Raw genomic sequence first — 20,274 nt, 5'->3', positions numbered from 1 at the left:
AAAAAAATTATTTCCCAACAACTAAAGATAAAAAGTTTTTGAAAATTTTCACATTATACATTAAGACTTCAAGCATTTTAGAAAAAAATATATCAAAAATCTAAATTTATATTCAGCAATTAAAAAAAAATAACAAACTAAAAATTTTAAAGAATTTTCAATAAAAAAATGATTTTTAAAATTTTAATTTTTTGGCATGAGGGTCTAAATTAAAATAATTTATATATTTTTTTAAATGATCAGTAACATGTGTGCTAACATATAAAATGAAAATCTTTAGGGGACTTTGAGGGATTCTGCCCCCTTGCCCCCCTTATTTTGATAAAAGAAAAAAAATCGATCTCAATCTTACAATCTTAGCTAATTACTAATAGCATCAAAGAAAATTTGAATAATGACATACATTGGTGTTTGAACCCAAATTTAAACATTTTAATGCTCAAGATTTTTTTGAATTGAAAGTAGTTAATTAAATAAATTAATAATAAACAATAAAAACAGGTTATCGCGAAATTCGAAATTTTCCTACAACAATTTATGTATACTAAAAATTATTGTTTAGTATGCATTAAGACAACATAGAAATTAAAAAAAAAATCATCTAATTCTAGTTTATAGCTAAGCAATTAATACAAAGTATTACAAATCCTATAAATACCAGCTCATAGTTCTTAAATTCCTTCTAAATTACGTCTGTTTTCCTACTAAGAAGATTAGAAAAAACGTACAGTGGCTCCCAAAAGTCTTCGTACACCTACGACTTTCAACGAAATAGGCCCCAATCCATTGGTTAGAATTAATATTTCGGAATAGGTATTTAATTATAAGATTAATGATCAATTTTTAACAAAACTACATGAAAAGTTTTTTAAAAACATTAAAACTTATTTTTTTAAAAATCGAAAACCAAAAACTGCCGGAAATTTTATCTCACAAAAGTCTTTGTACACTTTATAAAATGTCTATATATTATTGAATAATCTAACTTTTGATAAAGTTATTAATTAGTAGAATATCATGCAGTATCAACAACACCTTTTAACCGCCTGGGAATAAATTTCATTCTTTTTTATGTCTTTTTTTTTTGCATAATTTCTGAGTAAGTGTTCAACCACACTTCGAGTCTTACTGTTTCTAGCTCTATTTTCGTTTCAAAAACGTATTTTCGTAATCTAGCCTACAGATATCTCTAAATATGTTACATTAAGTTCAAATCTGGAGATTGAAGGGGTATTTTCTTAACTTTAGGACAATTTTTGAGGCACTAGAGGCAAACGTTGAAAACCGTGTGCTTCTTATCGTTATCTTGATAAAAAACAATGTAATTTCCGATAACCAAATTTTTGGCTAAGAGTTTAAAATTGGTTTTTAAAACATTTAAACGAACAATTTAATTCATTATTTCATCAAAAAATTCTAAACTACCAAGTCCTAATGCTGATATGCACCCTCACACAAGAACTCCTTCACCGTCCTGATTAACTGGTCCAACTAAGTTCATAAGATTAAGTTCCTAATTTTTTCTTCTACTTGCAATTATACAACAATTTCACCAAAAATGTTGAATTTATTTTTATATGAAAGTACGACGTAATTCCCAATCGTTTTGAGCGTATTTATCATTGATTTTGCGACGAAAAGCGTAAGCTTTCTGTTTTTCGCACGGCCAAGCAAATTTCTGCGGGAAGAGGTCCCCTTTAATCCAGCTAATCAGAGAACTTGGCGAACAATTTTAGGGGAAAATTAAATGTAAAAATTTTCATTTAACTCTGCAGAAACTTTTACAGCACTCAAATGTGTATTTTTCATAAATTTTTTAACTGTAAATCTCCGATCACGCTTTGTCAATTTTGCTGGTTGACCTTTTCTTACCTTATTTTCGGTCCGATTCTTTTCTTTATAGCATTTTATCAAGCACTTTACTATAGAATGGAATAAAATAACTAATTTAGAGACATTTCAAACCAATTTAGCGCTACTGTGATTAAAAAATTCAAATTTCGAATGGTGTTTGTGGTTTTTTTACGAATACCAGCCATTTTGAAGTAATGGCTGGTATTCGTAAATTGTGTTTTACATTCGTAAAACATGTAAAAATTTTCATTTAACTCTGCAGAAACTTTTACAGCACTCAAATGTGCATTTTTCATAAATTTTTTAACTGTAAATCTCCGATCACGCTTTGTTAATTTTGCTGGTTGACCTTTTCTTACCTTATTTTCGGTCCGATTCTTTTCTTTATAGCATTTTATCAAGCACTTTACTATAGAATGGAATAAAATAACTAATTTAGAGACATTTCAAACCAATTTAGCGCTACTGTGATTAAAAAATTCAAATTTCGAATGGTGTTTGTGGTTTTTTACGAATACCAGCCATTTTGAAGTAATAAGCACAATAATAAGGAATAAATAAACAAAAAATTCAAGTCAAATGACTTTTAAGGGTCAACACAATGCAAAAATAACAAAAAAAAAAACGACATATGATAGTTTTAATCACGAATACATTCGAAAATGTTTGAGTGTACGATGACTTTTTTGGCGTATTATTTCTCTGCTTTTCGTTTTTTGACTCATTTCAAAAAGAAGATCCGTCAATATTTTTTAAAAACTACAGGGTTTTATTTAGAATGACATAGGAATGATATAAATAAAATATTGGACTTCATATTCGAATTCAGTTTCTCGTTATTTTGGTTTTACTAAAAAATTTCAAAGTGTACGAACACTTTTGGGAGCCACTGTATGTCATTCTAATTGTTGTGTTATGTGTAATCAGATCTAGGCCAAATACAAGTAAAAATTTGATATCTGTCCAGTAATGATTTCTCTAACCAACTGGGCAAAGAACGGATTAAAAGACAAATTCGAAGCTAGACACTTCTAGTTCGCAGAGCTTTTTACTTGTTTCATTAATCTAATATCAAACTGAAACATGGATTTGTTTTCCGCTCATCAAACAGATTACCCCAGAAAAGTTCAATTTCCCGTGCCTTCTCCAAAAGATTTTTCTGTATTCGCCCCTGAAGGGCGGTATGTTGTTTAAAGCCACTTTTTATTTTATACAAATGATTTATAAACATTCTACTCTAAATATTCCTGTTTAAATACAGTGAAACTTCAGTAACTGGACACACTGATAACCCCTGTAACTGGACATTTATTTTTCTTAGGGTTGGCCCAGTGCAAATTCAATGGCTGAAAATCTATCCAACTTGACACACATTTGCGAGAACCCCCTATCAGTCTGCACCCAATTGCTATTCTAGTTCAATTTTTGCTACCAACATTTTTTCATATTAAAACTTTTTCTCACAGAAACTCTTTAGGAATTAAAATTTTGGAACCCCAGTAAGTTGACATCCACTTAAGTCGAAATTTTTTCATGTTTCCTTGGTTTGTCGAGTTATGGAGGTTCCGTTGTAGTTTGAATTAGCACATTTTATACCAATTTCTTTTCTCTATTCTATTTATTGCACTTAATTGCATTGCACTAGTGTACACCCCCAAAAGCAGTTGAGGAAAAGATGCAAGTTATGTTGGGGGAGGGGGGGGGATCCGGACAAATATTGTTTTTTTTCCCTTGCAAATACTAATTTGGTTTCTTATTCACATTAAAAAATATATAAAAACCCATTGAATATGAGCGATGCAATTTATTTCCTCATTTGCTATGAAGGGAGGGGGGAAGGTAATTTACTTTATTTCGAACGTATTATTAGTAAGCAATCAGACTATTAAATTTTAAGGGGTGTCAACTGTAATTTCAAGAAAGGAAAAGGATGAATTTGTTGCTGTACATCAGTAACACTAAAATGAAAAACAGTTCCACTATAGCAATTTTTCTCAAACATAAGGGTGGCGGTGGGAGGGGGGGGGGGGATCCTGAAAGTGCTAGAAACTGCATGATTATGAATTGGTATTAAGACTTAATTTTTGTTTTCCTTTGTCTTAACTAAAATGCAGTAATCTGTATGCAGATATTGTTGTCTGTAGCTTTTAAATTTCATGATATCTTATTTTCAGAATGTCTATATTTTAAACAATTTTTAATTATTTCAAATTTAAAAAAAAGCTTGAATATTAAATTTATATGTCTGACTTCAATATTAAACACACTTTATATTTAATTTTTTTTTAATTAATTGTTGGGAACTCTGTTTTCAAAGACATAGAAGAGCTTTTCTCTATGATGCTTTCGTTTTTTCTGAAGGGGTGGGAGGGCAGAATCCCAAAAAGACCCATAACTTTTTTCATAGGGGAAGTTAGGACGCATACTCATGATCATTTTTCATTGTTAAAATGATTTTTAAAACTGACCCTGATGTTAAAAATTTGACAAAGGCTTTTTTCACCAAAAAAAAAAAAAAATCAAAATTTTTCTTTTTCCAATTTTTTTTTAAATTCTTAGTATAAACCAAGATTATTATAATATTTTTAATAAAAATATTCAAAATCTAAGCATTTTTTATGAAAATTTACAAAAAGGTAAATTTATTAGTTGCCAAGAAACAATTTTTTCCTATTAAACAACAGTTCAGTTTGAATGTCTTAAAAATGACAAGAAATGCAAAATCAAAAAATTTGATAAGTCTATAATATCAAAATACATTGAGATTGAAAGAAAAAAAACTAAGGGGCTGCTTTTTACCACAAAATAAGGAAATATACCAAGTTTCATCAAAATCTGAGATGGTACGTGTTAAAATCCCATTTTTACGGTAGATTTGAGGTAGAACTACCCCATATTTTAAGTTATTTCAAATGAAAAAGAAGCTTAGATTTTTTTTACATTTGAGTTCAATGTTCTACACACTGTATATTCGATTTTTTGTCGTAATTGCTGACAATTCTGTTTTTAAGAATATGGAAGAGATTGTCTGTATGATGTTTCCTGCTTTTTTTTTCAGAATGGGGGAGGGGGGCAGAATCCCTCAAAGTCCCCTAATGTTTTTCATTGGATAAGTTAGAACACATATTCATGATCATTTTTTAAAAAAATTATGATTTTTAAAGCTGACCCTCTTGTTGAAATTCAGAATTATGTCAGCACCTTTTTTTGACAAAAAAAAATTTAAAATTTTCACTTTCGTAATTTTTTAAAAATTTCTCATGTAAACTAAAACTATTAAGATATTTTGTATCAACATGTTCAAAGTCTTTACTTTGTGTGCAAAAATTTTCAAAAAGATTATAGCATTAGTTACCAAGAAACAATTTTTTTAATAAACAACATCTTCTCAGTTTGAGTGTCTCAAAAATGATAAAAAAATGCAAAATCGCCAGATTTCAAAAGGATATAAAATCAAAACGAATTGATATTGAAAGAAAAAAAATTAGGGGGTTGCTTGTAACCATAAAGGGATGAAGTATACCAAGTTTTATCAAATTCCGAGACGGTGGGTGTTAAAATCCCATTTTTGTGGTTGATTTGACGTGGAATGACCCAAGCATTAAATGGATAACATTTTATCGGACATTTACTAACACATATCCATTTTCTTTCCTGCATGGGAGAAGTAACCACATCTAACAAGATGAGCCCATTATGCTAAATGAGCCCAAATATTTGGTATACACTTGATATTTTTGTGGGGGTGGCCATACCCTCCCTCTAGCATTGTTTCCATTCTTGTTAGACTTAAAGTGAATTACAGTGATTTTTTTTTCCAACTTAAGCTAGAAAAGAGGGTTTGAAAAACTATACTTGAAACTTCCTCAGTGTGGTTTTATGGCTCCCTGGCGAGGGGAACTTCGAGGAATAATAAGGATTTTTTTATACTTAGCTCTAAAAAAGGTTTTTAACTACTTTTGAAACTTTCTCAGTGTGGCCATGGCTTTCCTCTCATTGTTTTCCTTATTGTTAGACTTGTATGCATTATAAGGGAAATTTTTTGCATTTTTGCCCTAAAAAAGAGGATTTAACTATACCTGAAATTTTCTGGTAGGGGGCCATGGCCTTTCACCCCCTCCCTGGATTCACCCATGATTTCAGTATACCAGTATTTCTAGCTGTTTTGCAATTTCAAAAAAATGGAATTTCAAGTACAGTAAACTCCTGAATATCCGACAACCACTTATCCAGGGGGCCGATTATCTACAGCCTTTCGAATCTTAATTTTAATTCTTTTTTTTTCCGGTGATGATCAACTGAATAAATGCACATATTTTTACTTAATCAGTGCAAAAACTTTTTAGACATTTCTATTTCTTTTTACTCGCTTTCAATGATATCAAAATTTCTGTGGTCATCGAAACATGAGAAGTTGAAACCTGCTTATTATATCTACTCTACTTATTGCTTTAGATATGTACTACATAACTGATTTTTAGATTTTCATTACTCATGTGGGTAAATGAGTGACCACAAAGTCGAGTCTGATTCAAAAAAATTCCTCTCCTCTCCTCTATTCATTTTTGGCATAACCTAGCTTGATCTCTTTCAGTTAATCTGTACCAGGGCTAGCAAAATCTTTAAAATTTTACATGCTCTGCCAGGCATGTTTGTCTAAAAAATACATGTCCAAATAAAATTTTACATGCCCAGTTTTCTTTTTTGGACATTAATAAAAACATTTGAATTTGCCATATAGAATTAATCAGACAAAATATTAATTTTACAGCTTTGTATCTGAACCAAGAACTATTTTAATAGTTTAAATAATATAATATGCAGTCATTAAAAATTTATAAAATTTAAATTATATAAAGGGGAAGATCGCTTCCAACAAACTGGAGACAGCAATTATGCAATATGATTGTCCAAGTATGGTTTTAGCAGTACCGCTCGAAATAAATTTTGAGCTTCGGTAAGGAAGCAGTAATTTTTCAATAAAATATGAAATAATAAAGTTTTATAAAGAAATATTTGTTTAAAAAATTACATGCCCAGGTGGGCATGTGAAGGTTAAAAAAATCATGCCCAATCAGAATTTTTACAAGCTCCGGGCATGTTGGGCACTAATTTTCGAGCCCTGATCTGTACCATTTGCTCTAGTATATAATTCATTTGCAGTAATGAGCAATCAGTTTTTAGCTTTTATATTAATTTTTATACACGCTGTAATTATTTCGGCTATGCTAGTTTAAATGCATGAGTGTTTTTGATCTTCTTAAGCAATTACATACACTAGATCATTTTTACCTATTTTGAAAATTATCCACAAATTCACTTATCTTCAGAATTGTGCCACCCTACTCCACAGATAATCAGGAGTTTACTGTATAGTCACAAATGCATTTGTTCTATGAATAATTTGTTAGAGCTTTTAATTGCACTGTTGCTTTATATTAATTCTTTTAAAACTTACTCAACTAAACTTGTTAGCAGGGAAGCCTATGAGGAAGAGGTAGGAATGGTTCATGTGTGTGAGTGGGTGTTTTAGATTCCTTTTGACAGGGTTTCATTTTGGAGGCTAATCCATAACATTTGAGAGGGTGCTTCAATGCTCTTAGGGGATTTGCTACACTGATATTTTATTACTGCTTCTTCTTCCCCCTTCCCCAAACCAAGATTGGCCGTCTGAACTGTGTGGGACCTGTGAATTGTGTATTTTTAACTGCGGAGAAAAAAATTTCAACACTGGTATTCCTGTATCATGTTTCAACAAATATTGAAAGTTGGTATTTGCTTTGTTTTCTCCCGTATTGCAGTTACTGATTACAATATATGACTCATCACAAAATGTAAATAGTAAATGATAAATATAAAATGTGATAGCTATAAAACTGATGAAAAACTGGCATAGTAATCTTCAACTAAAAATAAATTCAGCGCAATATCAGAGCCAAATACCATGGAGATGTAGCTTTTTACTTCGGAAAAGAGTCAAAATAATTCAAAGCAGTTCCAGTTATCTATCGGGGCAAGGGCGCCCATATATGCAAAATTTTAAGGGGGGGGGGGGAGCAGCTCAAAAATTTTGCCCATGGTTTAGCAGAATATTTTCCCCATGGAAACCGATTTCAGTACAGATTAGAGATATTAAAATTTGACATTTTTAATAACTTATTCATTAAAAGAAATTTTTATACATTTTTGCACAGAAAAAAGCATTAAAAGCAAAGAAGTTCTCATTTCTTAGGTGTGGGTCTTGAGCCCCCACTTACCCCCCCATATGGGCACCCTTGCATCGGGGTGAAAGTTGCAAAAATTCTCAAGACAGAAATTTTCAAACTAGAAAAGGGGCATCCCAAATTTAACTTTCAAGTAAATAATAGAATTGAATAGAACATCATACTTAAAACCTTAACACTAATTTTCTACAAAAAGTGTACCAAAATAAAAAAAATATCACTCAACACACTGAAGAACTATGGTGCCTGCTTAAGAAATACAATTGTAAGTAATTGTCTCACTTTAATCAAGAACAATTTATTATTTTTTAGATGAGGAATAGAGAGGTTCTTTACTGTATAATCATGCATTTCAAATAAAATGCTCATTTGCGGAGTTTTCTCTATATTTTAACTCATTCGGATTATTCGTTACTTTTTAACTTTTATCTTGTTCCATCTCACTTCGTTTCACACTTTTTCAAAAAGATAGATATCAGTCACAATACCGAAAACTTTCAATTCTCGAGTTCCATACCATAAAAACCCTCTAAAAAATATAAATGCATATTATTGAACAATTGACACATAATATCCTATTTTTTAAATAAATAATGCAAGAGAATTATGAGCTCTTCAAATTCTCAAAAGTTCTTAGTTAAACAATTTAGGGGAGATTAGGGATGGATGGGACACTTCTCACAAAAATATTTCTTATAAATTATTTTCTACTGGTATAACACTGAAAGTTTCAGAATAACAAATTGAAACATTTTAATATATTTAAAAAATATAAATTTCATGGTAATTATTAAAATGGTCATTTCTGAAGACAATTACAATAGCAGTAAAAATGTCCCATCCCTCCCTCATGTAAGGGAGGGATGGGACATTTTTGGAAGTTAAAATACATATACATAGTTTTCAAAAATATTATGAAAAATGACAAAGACAGTATGTCATTTATTTATGTAAGGTTTATTGAACATTGGGAACATCTATTTTATCTAACATTATACTTTAATAAATCAGCATCAAATGAAAAATTTTTGTGCTCGACTAGTTCCACCAACCATATTTGGTGGGAGCAACTTGGCAATTATGTCTATTTTATCAATCACAGAACTATCTGTTGTTTGTGGAAAGATAAAGTTTCCTTTTTCATTTTTCCTCATAAAGAGTACTTGAAAGGTCTCATCATTATCCTTGCTTTCAACTCTTCCAACATAATTGAAATTCTTAGAGTTTTATTATCAGGGCCCGATTCAGTTCATAAAATACATTCATCAATTATTTTTATTTATTAATGTTTTAAAATGTCTAATCAGAAAAACAAAATGAAATTATTCTGAAACTTTAACACTAGTCATTAAAAAGGTACTTATTTTATGGTTTATATTTGAGTAACTGGATGTTATTTTCCAATATAAAATTTTTCGTTTTACAAAAATATACTACATTTTTGTAAACAATATGTTTTTTCTTCGCATAATGTGCTTCATGAGAAAACAACCTGTAATGAAACCACTGTTATACTTCTTACAAAGAAGTACAGCTAACCAATTGATTGAAAGTATATTATATAGTACATAAAAGTAATAATTACATTGATAAATATTACAGGAGTAAGGAAAACTTCGTCATACTACTGTAAACTTTCAATGTAAAGAAATTAGTTTCGAAAAAAATCATAGAAGTTGATACAATTCTTATATATCAAGTTGATAATTTCAATGGCCTTTTTATTCTGCAATTCAATTCCAAAACAAGATAGTATGCCAAAAATAAAATATTAAAAAATTTGGACAATCAGTATAATTATTTAGCTGCAGATATTAAAAGGGAAGGATGTCCCATCCCTCCCTAAACCATACTGTCCCATCCCTCCCTTTACACAACATTTCAGTAAAATATCTTGTTACTAGAAGCATGCTACTTTTAGGTTTAACTTAACTATTACTTTATAAAAGCTGTATTATTAGGTGTATAAAACAGCAAAAAGAATTATGTTAACATCAATAAATAAGATTGAAAACTTACCTTGAAAACAAAGTAGTTATTTACTTTTGGTGTTGTAAAATAGCTTTTTTGTGGTATACATTCATAGAACTCTGCATTTAAAATGATTTATAGCAACAAACATGGTTTTATGGTTGCTCCATTTAGTGGAAGAGTCAGAAATCGATAACAATGTTTATTTTAAGAATAATTGAAGGAGTCCCATCCATCCCAGTGTCCCATCCATCCCTAATCTCCCCTAATATTTTTTACAAATATATCATCGCCCTAGAGCACCAGTAGGATATCTTACTGTTATTCCTGGGTTTCATTGTTTACTGTAGCTCTAATGCGACGATATGCTTAAAAAAACATTATTTCTATAAAGATATTATGTCACAGATTTTATAACAATAATCTAAAAGTACCTTTAAATTTCTTTAATTGATAATGCAATACCTTCTACACAAGTAAATGCGATAGTCAAAATAACTGAAAATAATAATAATAACTGATTTGCAAAATTTACGACTCAGATAAAGTAAAATCAATGCATTGTTTTCATCAATAATAATGAAGATTAAAAACTTAGCATTTTCAACTAGTTTTTTTTTTTTTTTTTTTTTTTATCCCAGCGCGTAATTTTAAATACATGTATCAACAAAATAAATAAATAGACAGCAACAAACTTTCGAAAAAGGGAAGCGCAATATTATGCTCTATTTATTTAAAGAACAACATAGCTAAAAACTTACAGAACAAGTCTTGAAAGAAGAATTGATATCATTTTCACAGAATGTCACTGTACAGAAAGAACAGCATAAAAAACTTTTATTTTATAATAATAAAGATAACATCAAACCATCTCTTCTCCAAACATTTTTTTTAACAAGTTCGTCGAACAGATGTTAAAAACGTACGGTGCTTTTGTTTAACAGCGATTAAAGAACATAACAGAATTTTACTGGACAACACATTCCTAAACACTTCTCCCATTGGTCAGAAGTTGCTAGTCTGCAAAGTAAAAGGAAGTACGTAATAGAGAATCATGGAGGAAGCAGCTAAATTTCGTAAATTTACCCGAAGGCCACCAAATGTCCCCATTTTAGGAATTTGTCCCCACGTTTTAGCTTTGAGTGGAGAATTTTTAAAAAATCCGAAGAGGTCAAAATTTAAATTTCGAGTCACAAAATTGCTTTTTTCTACACGTTGAAGGGAGATTTTGCACTACTTTGTTGCTACCCCCCTATAAATATAAATTATATGTATTAATACTACTTATAAGCATATTTAAGTTCATTTTTAATCATAATTATATCTGCGAACTGGGCTTTAAGTTAAATAATGCAGAAAAGTTCTTTACTGAAGATCTGCGATGCAACTCTGACTATGCAAAATACGAAGCTTCCATCTTCCAATATATATATATATGTATATATTTTTACAACGAGAAAATTTTTGCGAACATGGTGCTCAGGAGTGAGTCCTACATTCTGCTTTATGCCGAAAAATAAATGAAAAAATTATTAAACATACCCTTAGGAAAAAAAGATCGGTTTTCATAATTTGTTTTAAGGGAGGAAAACCCCTACGAGCCGGGGCGGACTGGTCCGCCGGCCCTCCGACCCGTCCTCCCGAAAAAAAAACCACAAGTAAAATCCATAGGGTTTTTAGCGGCAGTTAAAAAGAGAAATACAAATATAAATACAAGTACAGAAGTGACGACCAGCAACAGGCTCTGGGCCCAGCAAGACTGGTCCTAGTCAATTTACAATCCCCAGTGAAGATCACTGGTCCTCTTAAAACTATCTACTCCCTTGCTCATTACCACCTCTTTCGGTAAGCTGTTCCAAGGTTCCACTACCCTGCTAAAATAATAATTTTTCCTAATATCCATGTTAGCCTGAGATTTAAATAGCTTAAAACAATCACCCCTTCCTGTTTTCAGTGCTAAACTTCAGCCCCGTAACATCTTTCATTTTAATAAATTTAAACAACTGACCCCTCGGTCTCTTCTTTGCTCAAGACTACATTTTTAGCCTTCTAAGCCTGGAATCATACTCTAAATGAGAAAGTCCATTTATTAGCCTTGTAGCCCGCCTTTGAATCCTTTTCAATACATTAATATCTTTCTTAAGATAAGGAGACCAAAACTGAAAATGAGACTTCATCAAAAGCAGGAGTTTTAAAACTTCGCCAATACAATATTTTTTTCGCGAACCTCCTGAAAACCTCTCGTGAACCCCCGGTTGGGAACCGCTGCTCTAAAGTTTTACAGAGACACAACTGGCTTATAACAGGATGATTTCTGAACTTTTCAGGAAGCTTCTGGGACAATTTCATGAAGGTTACTGAATTTTAGCGGAAAACATTCCTGGTTTTTGTAAGGTATTTTACCGGCAGAAATTGGGCACATCAGCTGCTCATTGTTTTCCAGGAACGTTTCTGAATCGTTTTTACGGTATAATCATCCGCAATATTTCCTACTTCAAGGAGTTCTCTTTTACTTTCGAACCCTTTTTATCCCCAGATCTGCAAAAAAACGGGTATAAATAGGAACTAACCTCTTTATTTTAAAAGATTACAAACCTTACTTAACATAATTTATTGATGAAATGTGGTTTGGGGCTGTTTGAACGCTGGGTTCAAGTAACCCCATTTTAAGGCAACCAATCACTTTTACTAACTCATATTAGTTACTGTGTTAATTATATAACTATAACGTTGAAGCACTATTATTTTATTAAGAAATGGAATGCAAACATAAAACTATCTTGACCTTGATGATATCAGATGTTTCCATGAACTTACATATGAAAGTTTGCACACACAAAAAACTACTGTTTATACAACTTGCAATCATAACCTTGATCAGAAAAAGGTGGCAATAGCAGAAATTTTGTTTCACGCTCCAGCCTCTACCTAGTACTGCTACCTGTCATGAAGAAAGTTTCTCAAGTCTATACATTGAGTTAAATAGGACCATTGTTTGTTGGGGGGTTTGGCAAGGGTCTGTGTAAGATCCTGCACGATCCGAAGACACAAAATTCTCGTTGTGTAGAAACTGTCTCATCCAAGGACTTCGATGTTTCATTGGAGTCCAAGAATAATGTGGAGGCTATTGAAACTCCTGCTAGTGGCAATATTCCAGATCCTGCAAAGATGGAAGGGATGGAAACTTCGGTGGTTAGGACACCATCTGAATCCACTCCTACTGTAAGTATTGAGAGCAAAGATAATGGTTCTAACTCTCCTAAATCCACTACCAGTTCGATTTCGAACTTTATGGAAAATTTTGACGTTTCAGATGCAGATTCCGACGTCACGCTAACGGATGAGACCTTCTTACAGGATACTCATATAAACAAAGAAGCTGCCCCTTAGCGGGTCCCCGCTCTTAGCAATGGCGGTGCCAGGCATCATTGTTGCGTAGCTTAACCTTCATCATTGCCAGTCTGCTACTGCTCTTCTGAGTGAAGACTTGACTGAAGGAAGGATTGACATTGCCCTAGTACAGGAAACCTGAATTAACCATGGGAAAATCCTCGGTCTGGGTAGCTGTGAAAATCTCTTCCATGATCTAACTTGTAGTAGACCGAGAGCCTGCGTAATTGTTAACAAGCACCTGAATGCTCTCTGTCTAGCGAAGTTTCTTGACGGTGACAACGTCGCCATTCGAGTATTTAACGAATGAGGATAGTGCTTCGGCATGTTTCATGTCGGCTTATCTACCCTATGAGGATAAAATTCCTTTAGCGACCTCAGCCAGGAATTTTGTAAAATTCTGTGTGCATGCTAGGGGAAGTTTATTATTAGCTGCGACGTTAACGCTCACCACATTGTGTGGGGAAGCAGTGATTGCAACAAGAGAGGTGAGGAACTTTTAAAGTACCTGCTAGGTAACAACCTAAATATTCTCAACAGAGGTAATAAATTTACCTATATCACCCGAAACAGACGTGAAGTCATTGATTTAACGATATGTAATGACATAGCACTGAACTGCGTAAGTTATTGGCAGGTGTCGGACCGGATTGCCCTATCTGACCATAGACTAATCCTTATGACTTCTTCAGGTCTGCACTAATAAGCATACTGCAGGAGGAACGGGATCCCAAACGAACACCTTGGGATTTCTATCGGGAAGATCTGAGGATCTCATTAGCAGGAAAGAATTTTAAACTTACTTCGTTGATAGACTTGGAACTAGCTGTTGATTCACTTCAACAATCCATACTCCAATCTTATCAACATAATTGCAATGCAATCTCCACTAGTTTACCTAGACGAGTTTCTTGGTGGTGTAAAAATCTTAGAGGATTAAGAAAGAATTGCAGAATACTTTTTAATAAGGCCAAGAAAACGGGCGATTGGTCTTCGCACCATGAAGCTCGCAATTATTACAATAAGGCAATAAGAACCAGTAAACAGGATAACTGGAGACAGTTCTGTAGCCATTTGGACAGCGTTTCTCGTGTTGCTAAACTCACGAAAATACTCTCTTGAGACAAATTTTGTCAACTGGGTTCCATTGAAAAGGAAGTTGTTTCCTTTACTGAAAACAGGGAAAGCACTTTAACAGAAATGTTTTGGGTACACTTTCCTGGCTCTATAATTAAAGAAGACGAAAGTAATACTGATATTCCGCTACACTCCTTACGTGATAGTAAGGAAAGGTGGAAACTAGCGGGTGAAATCGTGACCCCTGGTAAGATTGTGTGGGCCATTAATTCATTCAAGCCATTTAAATCTGCTGGACCAGATGATATTATACCTGCTCTCCTGCAGAAAGGTGTGGATGTTATCACACCACATCTTTGTAGGATCTACCGGTCCTGTCTTGTTTTTGGCTATGTGCCTTATGCTTGGAGAACTTGCAAGGTAATCTTCATACCCAAACCAGGTAAGCCAAACTACAATGAGGCGAAAGACTTTAAAGCCATCAGTCTAACCTCTTTTCTCCTAAAAACCCTGGAGAAACTGATTGATATAGGCACATCAGGGATAGTGTTTTGAAAACCAATCCTCTTTCTAAGTGCCAGCATGCTTGTCAGCCTGGAAGGTCCACTGAGACTGCACTCTATGAGCTGACAACAGCTCTGGATAGTGCAGTAAATGGACAAGAAGTAGCTGTCGCTGCTTTCCTCTACATATAGAGGGAGTTTTTGATAAGGTCCCCACTGAGACTATTAATAACTCTCTCGCACGCAAGGGAATTGATCCCATGATATGTACCTGGGTTAATAGTCTGCTAACAACCCGTATGGCAAAAGCTTGCATGCTGGGCAAAACTATGATGGTAAGTCACTGCCGTGGCGGCCCACAAGGGGGTGTTTTCTCCCCTCTCCTTTGGTGCCTGGTGGTTGATGAACTTCTGGAAAGAATTCGTCGCAGAGGTCTGCACTGCATTGGCTATGCGGACAACACAACCCTTGTTATAAGAGGTAAGTTCCATGATACTGTTACAAATCTCATGAGGTCTGCCCTTAAGGAAACTGAAAAGTGGTGTTTGGAGGCAGGTCTTACGGTCAATCCCAATAAGACCTATTTGGTTTCCTTCACTCGAAAACGTCTCAAAGACTTGCAGATAATTGAGTTCTTTGGTTCTCCTCTTGCCTACTCTAGTGAGGTCAAGTTCCCGAGTGTGATCTTTGACAAAACTTTGACATGGAATCCTCACCTAAATATAATGCTAATTACCGATAAGGCCAAGAGGATCTTTTGGTCTTGCGTGCGTGCCATTGGTAATAATTGGGGTTTTTCACCAAAAATCGCTCATTGGGTTTATACTGTAGTAATTGTACCTATGGTTACGTATGGGGCAATTGCCTGGTGGGGTAAAACATGTACTGTAACGGTTGAGGATTGCCTCACCAAAGTACAAAAGATGACCACTATTGCAATCACTAGTGCCATGAGAACTACTCCTTCCCATAGCTTTGAGCTTCTTCTTAGCCTACTTCCACTATATGAGCAAGTGGAAATGGAGGCGATTCTGTATGCGTACCGCCTCAAGCTCATGGGTCTCTGGAAGTTCCCTCATTACCTGTCTCTGTTCGATAAACTGTGTGCAAAAACTAGTAAGCATCCTTACTTTATGATGCCTTCAGACTGGATGTTAAAACAATTCAGCTTTAATGCCAATTATAATATTGTGTTTCCGTCCAGAGAGCAATGGAAGGATGTACAGGATATCATTGGCAAAAGCGTACAAAATCTGGTTTACGGATGGTTCCAAAACTGCATCTGGAACTGGTTCTGGTGCATACTGCAGCAGCTATAACACAAATCTGTGCTTCTCATTAGGGAAGCTTGCTACTGTTTACCAAAGGCAGAAACTTTAGCCATATTGGCTTGTGTAAATAACTGCCTAGAGCGAGGCATAAGCGGGAACGTTATCAGAATATTCTCTGATAACCAAGTTGTGTGGAAAGCTCTCAATCGAGACTGCTTCTCTACCAAAACCGTTTGGGAGTGTCATAATGCACGGCTCTGGTAAGACTAGCTGGCAGTAATAGGGTTTCCCTTTACTGGGTTCCTGGTCATCATGGCATTGTGGGCAACGAATTGGCAGATCAGTTAGCTAAGCAGGGCTCCAATGCACCATTTATGGCACCCGAGCCTGCCCTCTGCCAACCCTACAATTCAGTAAGGACTACTGCAAAGAACCTTCTTACAGTGGCGGATCCACAGGGGGGGGGCGATTGGGGCGATCGCCCCCCCCCAACAGACTTTGTGGGGTTTTTTTTTTTTTACTATTAGGTTGCATACCAAAATAAATCGTTTTTGTTTGAACACTTTCTGAAGAATAATCTAATTTTTTTCAAATTCAAAATTTATACATTAAATTTTTTTCATTTATGCTCAAAATTTAAATGATAAATGTTAAAAATTGAAAGCGTATTTCCTTCTCAGCGTTTGTTTTATATCGTTCGAAGGTGTAATCATTCCTGCATATTTATAACTGGTGCCATACATACGTTTTATTTTTGCTCCAGGGGGGGGGGGTATTACATATTCCCTTAATTTGCGGTTTTTTAGTTGATTGATATGAAAATACGGGTTTTTTTTCTCCTTTATCTATTTGATAAATTTAATTATTTTATATATAAATGTGAGTTGATGAAGTCAGTAGCATTGCTACGGTGGCGCGGATGGGTTTGCCCCAGGTGGCACCTGAAATTGATCTTCAACTTTTTTTGAAAAATTTAAATGCTTCAATTCTAAAAAAAATTCCCCAACATTTCAATTTATATTAAAAATTATTTTGCAGGGCGGGGCTAAGCCGGGTGACACCCCCTAGAGTGTGACACTAAAATGAATATGAGAAATTTCGATGTTTCAATTCTGAATTTTATTTCCAACATGAAAAAAAAATATTTTTTTTCCATCAAACATATTGGTCTCACTAGAAGGGCATTTGAGGCGGCTGGTACTCATATGGAGTGGGGCGGGGGAGGGCGGAGACACCCAAAAACGCATGTAAGAGTTCCGGAAAAATGTAAATACCAACAGAAATTCGCATATGTTTTTATAATCTCCCAAATGCATTGGTATCAATACGAGGGAAACGTTTATTTCGGATGATATCCCTCTCGGGGGGGGGGACACAATTTCGTTTTGTTTATGAATATTGTATGAACTTCGTTTCTTTCATCGAACATTGAATAAGGTTTTTTTTTCGCCTTCGGTTGATGGGGAGGGGTGAGGGGTGATAGCCCAGATTACCACCCCGGTTGACATCCAAGTTTGCTACGCCACTGATTAAGTGTAATTTAACAATGCTGTAACAGAATATGGTTTTTTAACAGATCAATTTTTTTTTAATTGTTAAAAGATCTTTTCTGTCTCTTGTATTTCGCATTTCCTAGTAAAATCTTATTCAAACAAAAGTAAACTACACTTAAAACGTTTTATTTTGATCCTAAATTTATTTTAATACTGGTTAAATAGTGGAAAATTATGTTTTGTATAACGAAAATTAACCGCTTTATTTGCTTCTGGTTCTATCATAAAAGCAATTTTTGTTACAAGATTTATTTCGATATATCTTTATTTAAACTTTTGTTTCGCGTTTTTTACTGCCGCTATTTGTAGTTATAGTGAACTTTGGTAGTTGCTTGTTTTCATTTTTTCTGCAATCATTAGACATTATTTTTATTCAAAAATGTATTACCGAGGAGATTCATAGAAATGCCTCATAAATCCATGTCATATCGATCTCTGAAAATCCCACGTTACATTAGAATGGTATTTTTTTTCATTCCATAATAGGATGAGAGAAAATATATAAAAAATGGCGATATAAGGGAATGTATTTCCTTTATTTGTAAGACTCAATTTAAAAGCTCATGAATGATCTTCGCAACGAAATAGCTTTTGTGCGTCCGATACTTTTGAGCGCATGTGAGAACGGATGGGATGGAATCATAGGCGGCTCGTGGGGTCAACTGCCCCTCCTTTTCAAAAACAAAGGGGCACTGCCCCTCCGTTTTTCTAACTTCAAAGTTATAGATCGACTGGAAAATGCTGGTGCTGATCGATTCACGTGTTTAAAGAAAGAAGAATTGACTTAATAAGGGTACTTTAAATGTTTGTCACGTTTTTTGATGAAGATTAAATTGGAGCTTTGAATCGAAAGAAGGAAGTCTACTGTTGATATTTGTCTCGAGATTTCAGGTCGTGTCCCTAGGTTTTTTTTTTTTTTTTTTTTGAGACGATCATTTAACCAACAACAAAAATACCATAGCCCAATTTTATAAAATTTAAAATAAAATAATAAATAAATAAATAAGGGCGCTGCCCACATCCCCCCTCCCGTGACTTCTCTGACCCCCCCCCCCCCCCCAAATTTTTTTATGGACCAATCGCCCATGGATAAAATCCCCCCCCCCCCCAAACAGGCCTCTGGATCCGCCACTGCCTTCTTATGGATGAATCATATGGTCTGTGTCTTCAGTCCGACTCTCAAAGACAGACCAAGACTCTGAACCAGCAGCCTCCCTGGCTCAGATCCAAGGAACTGCTTAATTTGAGTAGGAATGAGATCAAGAAGTCTGTTGGGTTACTAACTGGACACTGCTCTCTTAATAGGCATCTTAATCTGATGGGTGTTACCGACAATCCTTCGTGTAGAGGATGTCATATGGCTAAAAAGGTCAATTCATGTGCTATGTGAATGTGGCTTCTACTCTGTGCGAAGAGTTGAGCACTTGGGATACCACTATGCAGATCCCCTGGGAACTGCCTAGAATTTCGGTTAGGCAACTGCTGAAATTTATTTCTGTTACTGGGCTCCTTTAGTAGTCTAAGCGGGAACAGTACAATAGACCTGAGGTCTCAGTGCTCGCGCTCGTTTCAAGCGCCCCCTTTTCACTTCATACTTCATATATAGGACTAGGACGGATTTGACACTTTTTCTCATGGGTTCAAGTAGCCCCTAGAGGCTCAAATAGTCCTACTTTACGGTACCTATTTTCATTAGCATTACTTAAAATTGTTTTAATTATAAATTTATATATTAATGGAAAACCTAGTTAAGTCTCAATCTTCTGCTTTGATTTAAGTTTCAATTAAATTATGTACAAAATTATATTTTTCTTTTGTAACTTTTTATAACTGGCAATTTTTCAGTTTTTGTTATCGGAGCATGAAATATGCTTTTTTTTTAAATCACAAACAATAATGTAAAAAACTTCTGTTTTTGCCACTGTCCTGGCAAAAATAAGCTTTTGCCGGCAAAACGACCAACCCTATCAAAAAAGGCATATTGCTCAATCCATTTGCAGTGGTTAAGGTTTACGCATACATTTGCACTTTATTTCTGGAATTTTAAACTTTTGGCTTTTAATTGTGATTTACAAATCATGATTTTTAAATGCAGGAAAACATTGTACAAAGTTACTAATTCATATTATGATACATCGAATATATCACAATTAAAAAACAAGCCCTAAAATTCCAGAAAAAAAGTGCAAATACATGCGTAAAAATTCTTTTTTTATGCGAATAACTTGAGCAATATAATATAAATCTTGAACTAAATGCAGATTTTTTTTTTTTTTTTTTTGAACAGAACTTATTAAAGACAATTTGACAAAGAAAATGTAATGGAAAAATTATTTAAATTTGGCTATTTTAAGGGTGTTTTACAGAAATTAAAATTTTTGTCATACATTTGTTTTACTTTCAATATGTCAACATTTATTGTGCATAATAA

General features: G+C 33.9%; 1 protein-coding gene across 1 annotated transcript in view; it reads right to left on the bottom strand.

Annotated features, from left to right (window-relative positions):
- LOC129231585 (receptor expression-enhancing protein 1-like) overlaps positions 1-10,912 on the bottom strand; it is a 57,555-nt gene extending 46,643 nt beyond the window's left edge. Inside the window, exon 1 of the mRNA XM_054865942.1 lies at positions 10,811-10,912. Coding sequence (XP_054721917.1) covers positions 10,811-10,842 — 32 coding nt within the window. The 5' untranslated portion in view covers positions 10,843-10,912. The remainder of the gene's footprint in view (positions 1-10,810) is intronic.
- Positions 10,913-20,274: the final 9,362 nt, after the last annotated feature.

The sequence above is a fragment of the Uloborus diversus genome, chromosome 10, assembly GCF_026930045.1.
Source record: "Uloborus diversus isolate 005 chromosome 10, Udiv.v.3.1, whole genome shotgun sequence".
NCBI classification, from domain to species: Eukaryota; Metazoa; Arthropoda; class Arachnida; order Araneae; family Uloboridae; genus Uloborus; species Uloborus diversus.
This window is presented reverse-complemented; position numbering and strand designations above follow the sequence as displayed.